The 7,888-nt window shown below is 31.3% G+C and overlaps 1 protein-coding gene across 1 annotated transcript; it reads left to right on the top strand.

Moving 5' to 3' along the window:
• The first annotated feature begins 230 nt into the window (after positions 1 to 230).
• Positions 231 to 1,108, top strand: LOC110038706 (transcription factor HEC2-like). Its single transcript, XM_020743601.1, has one exon. The coding sequence runs from the start codon at positions 243 to 245 to the stop codon at positions 936 to 938; it is 696 nt and encodes a 231-aa protein (XP_020599260.1). The 5' UTR covers positions 231 to 242; the 3' UTR covers positions 939 to 1,108.
• Positions 1,109 to 7,888: the final 6,780 nt, after the last annotated feature.

Genomic DNA, 7,888 nt, shown 5'->3' on the forward strand with positions numbered 1-7,888 from the left:
TATGCTTTAACAACCTTAACCTTTTTTTCTTAACTAATATAGTTACAGATCTCAAATTAACTCCCATATGCCTCAGTAATTCAACTAGAAAATTTACAGCATCGAACAAAAACAAACCCTGGCTATCTCTCTTCCTATCATTTATTCGTAACTGGCATCACAACCAAACCTGATAGTGACGATAATCTTGATCCCTCTTGCATTATTTAAAGCCCCTCTTGCATGCACTCATATGCATCCTAATGCCCACCCCACCCCACTCCACTCCCTTCTATCTGTACAAAACCTCACACCCCTATTACTTATTTATGGACATACCTAGCACCAACAAAACCTCAAGTAGCAGCTCCCATTCCTGGGATCTCCTTGACATGGGCAACCACCTCTTCATTGATCACCATCAACTACCCAACAAACCACACCATCCTCCGCTGATGACACCTTCTCCGCATCCTTTCGAACCCACCTTCCATCCATCTGCTCTCCAATATCAGCCAACACCCACCACCGACGACGCTCACAACGAACTCGGCGCCATGAAGGAGATGATATACAAGATTGCCGCCATGCAGCCTGTCGATATTGATCCCACAACCATCAAGAAGCCGCGCCGCCGAAACGTGAAAATCAGCGACGATCCCCAGAGCGTTGCCGCCCGCCACCGACGCGAGAAGATCAGCGAGCGCATCAGGATACTTCAGCGGCTTGTCCCCGGAGGAACAAAGATGGACACTGCATCCATGCTTGACGAAGCCATACGCTACGTGAAATTCCTAAAGAGGCAAGTCCAGCAGTTGCAGGCAAACCCCACCGCGCCAATTAATGCCGCCATGGCTGCCACAAGCCCGATCGGCTCTGCAGCAGACTGGCCTGCTGCGGCAACAGCCACCGGGTTCAGATTTGTTGCTGATGGATCTGGAAGCAGTAGCATGGGCTGAGAATCCGAGATCGCAGTTGGTAAATTAATTTGTTACTTGTAGTCTAATTTTATGGAAGTTTATAGGTTAATTTAGTAACACACCAATACGGTAGACTTGACTCATGGTTTATCTCTGTATATTTTATAATAAATAAGTCTGTTGAATTGGAACTTGAAATATGGTTGCATGCCCACTATATATCTGCTAATTGAATTTTATTTCCTATATAATATCTATATATATATATATATATATATACTATTAAATATGGGTAAAATGTACTCATCTATTTGGTTTAATATTTTTGTCTGGATATCGGTATTACAAGTTGGCTGACACAGGCGAGACGATAATCATGACATCCGTTACCTTGGGATAACGTCTTAATCGAGTTTTGACTAATAATATAGATTCAATTTCATTTTTCTTTATAATTACTATTTTTTTATTGTGAATGCTTCTTTCTTTGTCACCATTAATTGTGTATATAATTTTTTTCAATTTTCTTCAAGCAAAATATTAAACTCTTAGAAGAGATTAATTTAAGTATACTCTCTTATAATATATTTTTTATAATTTCACATCATTTAATCACAGACTGGGATTAAGATATATGTTTATTTAATTTATTCTATGAAGGAGCGCAAGTAAACTCGTTTATAACTGTGTTTTAAATTGCTTCAGTTAACAGAAATTTAGATCCCTAACATCGAACCATTGCAATTAGTTACAGTGATCTGAACTGCTTCGCAATGTTAGCAATAGTTTTAGACATTAGCGATGAAATTAATGACTGCTAAAGAATATGGGAACATGCTGTTTAGTTCCTGAAGAAAGAAAAGCCAGGCTTGCTGTAAGCTATTTTGGTAAAACAGAATGATAGATTTGATATAATAGAGAAGAAGTTTGAGAGCTTGAGAATGGCAAAGAAAAGGCTTATGCTTGTATTATGGCAATTTATTGACTGCAAGCGGGACGTCCGGACGTGTGTTAATGAGATATTATAAAGAACTAATGAGATGACGAAAAAATTTAGGTTGATGGAACTGAATTGCATTAACTATATTTGAACTGTTCTTGTAGCTAGAGGAGATTGAATAGAATTACACTCAACCATACCAGAATGTTGAAGAAGACTTTTAACATAGTAGGTTTGATTAAGATAAACAATACCTAAAAACTAAGATATGGAACCAAATATAGATGCCTTATATAAGAATAGATATGAAAGCATCATTTTTAGAGGTTAAAATTAGTTTGTTGCTTCATATAAAAGTTTTTCGATAAGATTGTCATGTAGAAAGACAGTTGAGTCCTCTAGTTGAATTATAGACCGAAAATTGAATAATACAACTGTAAGGGAGAACACAAATAGTCAACTTTTTAACAAAAAGATTGAATGTAATCAAGCCTATACTATGCTGAGAAAGTGAACCATCATAGTTATGATTTTTTCTGAATATCCATTAACAACAAAATATGTTAACATTTGGTAGAGGAGTTATTAAAATCCATGTATCTTGAGATTGAAGAGCTTGAAATTCCTCAAATATAACTGCACCAATGAGATTGTCTGATAACAACAAAATAATAGTATGGATCAGTCGTAGGAATGGAGCTCAAATTCAAAATCTATCAAGGTCTAAGATGACATGCTTCGAACCTTATGAGCATATGGTTGTAGATTAGAGCTCTATTAGCACGTGATAAGGAATGTAGTTCATTAGAGGAAGAGAATGGACATGTTGAAGCAGCTTACTTGTTAGGAAAGTCTGAATAAAAATTAGAACAAGTTAGAGGGGAGATAGAATTGGGAATAAGTGGAACTAATGTAAGTGAGGGGAAATAAGAAAAAATGGTATATGTAGTGGAATTAGTTGTATAGGTAGAACAAAGAAATGTATGTTCATGGAAAGTCACATGTCATAAAACAATAATTTTATCAAGCGTTGAATGATATCATTGATAGCCTTAGTGAGAAGTGGAATAACTGATAAATCAATCATTTCAAAATTGTCTTTCATATTAATATTCAACCATTAATGAATAATTTGACACCTAAACTAGCAAAGGAACTCCATTCAGTCCTTATAGAGTGACAATTTGTTGCTCTTGCAGCCAGATGTGGATGAGGAACATCTCGCTTCCACATTATTAGCTTTAAGGTATTGAGAAGAAGTCTGCCAACTTGCAACTTTGTGTGCACATTCCTGATTTGCCAGTTTTTGCACCTTGCTCCTGTTGCCATTGCTACCACTTTCTCTAGTCAGACACCCGCCATTCCATTCAATTTTTTTGGAAATCAATGAAATTTAAGGTATGATGACTTGTCTTTTATTTTATTTTTTTATTTTTATTTTTTATATTTTTTGACTGGAAACTGTTGGCCAATATGTTGAAGATGTTCTTACAAATTGTCTTAGGTTGTCTCAAACATTAGTCGCAGTGTCTACAAAACTATGATGACTTTATGGCACTTTCTCATAAACATTACAATTCTTGTACTAGTGCAAATGCCCTTAAAAAGAGGAAGAAAAAATCCATATTTCTATATTTATTTCTTTTAAGTATTTTTTTTATTCTAGTTTAGTAATTTATCGCGTTAATATATTTTCCAAATTCAATATATTTGGATTCGTTTCAAATGTATATGTGAATGGTAGAATTTCTTCTTTGTATTTAGTGTTTTTTCTTTTTATTTTAGTTATTAGGAAATTTACATAACATAAGTCTTATTTATTTACATATTTAACACCCCGAGCATGATATTTACACTTACAACATATTCATGTCATATAAGTATGCATGGCAATATGAATTTCAATTTGTTAAAGATAATGATGTTTGAAATATCTATTATTTTGGGACAATTTATATGTTTACATATGTTATATTGAAAATTGTAGTGTATGTAGTAAGATTGGGTAAAACAAATAATATTTAAAGTGATGAGAAATTTTATAAACTTTTCAATGATACCAAAATCACTTAACTGGCTAGAGTTTTTCTTCTATGTATATGGGATTGCTATCGAGATTAGAATATCCCATATAACTGAACAATGTATTCACCTATATTAAAGGTTTTAGCACCCATCAATTAAATTAATATCTTCAAATGCATTGCTCATGGATCATTTTCATATGAAGTTTCTTGCTTCGCTTAGAACTTTTTTGATAAACTTTTTAAGGAATATATGCTCTTATCATATTTTTCATTACTCTAATCATAAAAATTCACACTTATTTTAATCATTAACATTAATGTTGTTATGTTATTTTACAAATAATGATAATAATAATAATAATTATTATTAATATAATAATATGATACACTAATTAATATGTATTTTTTGACAAGTTTTTAAATAAAATAAAAAATAATTTATTTATATTTACTATACTGACAATCAAACAAGTTTAGGTATTTTGATTTCAATTATTTTATTTTATTTTACATGTATATAAGCAAATATAAAAAACAATTTCTCAGAATTTATTTTACAAACACAAACAACACCTTACATAAATAATAAACTGCAAATATAATACATTGCATCTATTTTACTTCTCATTTCTTTAAAGTTCACTAAACAACCTCTAAATATATTTTATGTTTAACAAATTAAATAATCTTTAAAAAGCATAAATTATGTGTATTTTACTAGTTTAAATGCTTTTTGAAGAATCATAAGAATATTAATGAATATTATTTCTAATAATATGATATAAATACCAAAGGAATAGATATCTTAGATAAAAAATTTTATTTTTGGAACATAAAAATTTAGAATCCACTAGTAAAAAAATACTATGATTATTTCATTGATATTTCTACCATTTGAATATGCATGTTTATTTTAAGATTTAATTTTAGGCAGTATAATTTTATCTGTTTTGAAAATACTTACCTTATAAGTAGATGCCATCAATTTTATGTTTTTACAAGAAATATATTTAAAATGTAAGGTATCTTCGAAGTAGAAAATAATAAGCATAGTGAAAAATAAAATTTGAAGGCAAAATAATTAGGTGTAAACTAGATGTGTTCAAATGCAATGATTAATTATGATGCAAGTGGTCTAATGTTCAACCTTCAAATTTCGACAAAAAAGGTGGTTTTTACTTAATTTTACTCGACAATATTAAATGTGATAAATTTAATAATTATGCTTATTATATGAAAAAAGGCTTCAAGTTAGTTTCATATCTTATGGCTGCCCGAGATTGATGTGAAGTAGTTGGCAATCACGTCACTATATGTGTTACACAACTAATATACGAAATTAGAGTTTGTGTGTGGATCCCATAAGAAAATTTGTCAATTGTCCTAACTAGCAAAATCAAGCTTAATAAAGCTCTAGGTCTAGTTTGAAGTGTTTAAAATTTTCCAGAAGGTAAGGGTTTCTAAAACCTAAAAGGCAGAAAAATAATTAGGTTTTGGAGTTTCTCATAGGTGATAAATCATACTATTATGACTCATATTTTGTGAATCTTTGAAGCTTTCGTATGAGATCCCTATGTTGTTGTTGATGACCATACATAATTCTTCCTTGGCCTATGCATAGCTCATAAGAAGGTTAAAAGCTTGTATTACACTTAAGAGGACTTAATAATGGAAGGTTTCACAGGAATCATCCAGTCTCCTATTTTGGTTGCAATCTCGTATTAGCAATATATTTTTTCCACTAGGTGACTGTGTGTTAACCAACTTGTTCTTCTAGTCAATAATTAGAAGTCCTAGATCAAAAGGGTTTTTAACTATCTAATTTACCGGATTATAATTAACTTATGATCAAAATATTAAAGCATCAACATGTATCAAATTAAAACACAAAAAAATGTTTAGGACTGGCGAAGGAAATATTCGTTTCATTCACAAACCGTAGTCAAAAGAGCATGAAATTTTTTTAACTACTTTATATGAGAGGAGAAAACATTGAAAAAATCATCGTAATATTAAAAATGTGCAGGAAATCATGAAAATTTTTAACTACTATATATGAGAGGAGAAATTATTGAAAAATTCATGGTAATATAGAAAGCCAACATATAAAAATGTGAAAGAAATCAAACCAGTTAATCCATGTCATAACTTGCTCCTCGATCATCCCTTTACAATGCAAGCACTCTATGTGCCCTCCCTTAAAAAAACACTCAAATAACCTCTCCCTCTCCAACTGTCTAAACTCTCAAAGAAAAAAATATATAGAAAGGTTCTCTCCCAAGAAATCCAAAGGAGAAAATCTTAGGGCACAAAAAAGAAAGGACTTTCCCAAGCCCGGAGAAGAGCCTCAATAGCCAAAATAATCTCAAGGGCTTCAACAAATCTCCTTATATAATCCAGTCCTCAAACACCACTTCAAAACTTTCCAATTTAGTGAATTAATGGAAAGGGGTGAGCTCACACCACTAATTGGCACAGGTTTTCCCGTCCGATTTGGAAGGTGATGCAGATGCACTGCTCATGGCTCAAAGGGGCATGTCTAATGCCTCCAAATGTTCTCCATGCTAGAAAGGGCGGCATGGGTGCGCCGCTCCTTGGTATAGTTGTGCTGCTATCCCTTGGTCATTTTATTTTCTTTAGCTCCCTAAAACATGCTTAACACATGTATCTTATAAAGCACAATAAAAGTACCTTTCATAAGCATAAAATTATTATAATCATGCAATAAAATCTAGAACTAACCAAAAGAAATATCATATTTTTCTTCACATCAGTTACCCCAAACTTTCATACTATTGGCCCTTAAGTTATCACATGACTAAACCTATACTAATGGAAAGGATTTCATACCTCTCATTTGGGGATTTTTTTATTCTTTAATATATTCATATAATTTTTAATGAAATATGCCAATATCTTTTAGAATTAGATTTTCATTAATTTCTAATAACCTAGCCTTTCTTCAATTCACTCAGTTAGCACAAACAACTCTCATATTACTTGATCTGATGTGACTGAAACAGATGCATTAATGAGAGATGTTCATAAGCCCACTAATTATCAATCAAACAACCAAAATTTCCTGAATTTCTTCCTTAGATTTAATATAAAATCATTTTACTATGGAGTCTTTTAAGTTTTATTAAGCTTAAGCAGGCTTGATAAATTTTATTTTAAGTTTCGAGACTTCTAAAAATTCTTTTTTTCCTTTCTTTTTTCCTTTTTCATTCTCTGTTTTTCTCTTTTCTTTTTCACTGAGAATCATATAGTTAAGCATGTATTTTAAAGATTTTAAATATCTAATCTACCCTAAATTATAATACTTAATCTTTTAGTAATCTAAATTTAGAAATATTATAATTCATTTAGAAGGAATTAAGTTCAATTAGATTCTTTGTGCTGACATTTAAGGGCTTAAAAATTTCTTATTACTTCCTTTTCGTTATAGTCTCACATTCTTAAATGCTCTTGGATTTTATTATATATGTGGAAGTAATTGAAGTGAAGTACTCAATTAATATGAAATTAACCTTAATCTGACCCTTAATAAATTTTCACACCACCTTAAGCATTATTATATCATAATATCAAATTATAAGGAATCTAATTATTACCTATTACTAAAGAATAGATTTTATAGCTTAGTTATGTAAATCATCCTAGAGATTGAACACATGGATAACCCTCCTCAGACTTGTTTTTTATCCTGTTCATTCCCAAAAAAGGATTGCAAGAATTGAAAAGTGCATCTCAGATGATAGTAAGGAATCTATATCATAACACTTTGTCATATCACATAAATTTAAAAGGTAAACCTCCAAATCAAAATCTATAGTGCGAGTAAAGTAACACACATAAAATACATCAAAACAAAAATATGGAACAATCTTAAACATGGGCAAGTCACATGACAATCAAAATAGTACATAAAATAATTTCAAAGAACAAATAACAATCTGCATTTGAGCAATACATGGAATATAAGCTTCACTAATCAAGTCATCAAGATCACATCCCAATAA

The sequence above is a fragment of the Phalaenopsis equestris genome, unplaced genomic scaffold (genome assembly GCF_001263595.1).
Source record: "Phalaenopsis equestris unplaced genomic scaffold, ASM126359v1 Scaffold233576, whole genome shotgun sequence".
In the NCBI taxonomy this organism is placed as follows: domain Eukaryota; kingdom Viridiplantae; phylum Streptophyta; class Magnoliopsida; order Asparagales; family Orchidaceae; genus Phalaenopsis; species Phalaenopsis equestris.

Excerpts from the sequence above, each read along its gene's own strand:
- LOC110038706 (XM_020743601.1), top strand. The coding sequence starts at position 243 with ATGCCCACCCCACCCCACTCCACTCCCTTCTATCTGTACAAAACCTCA.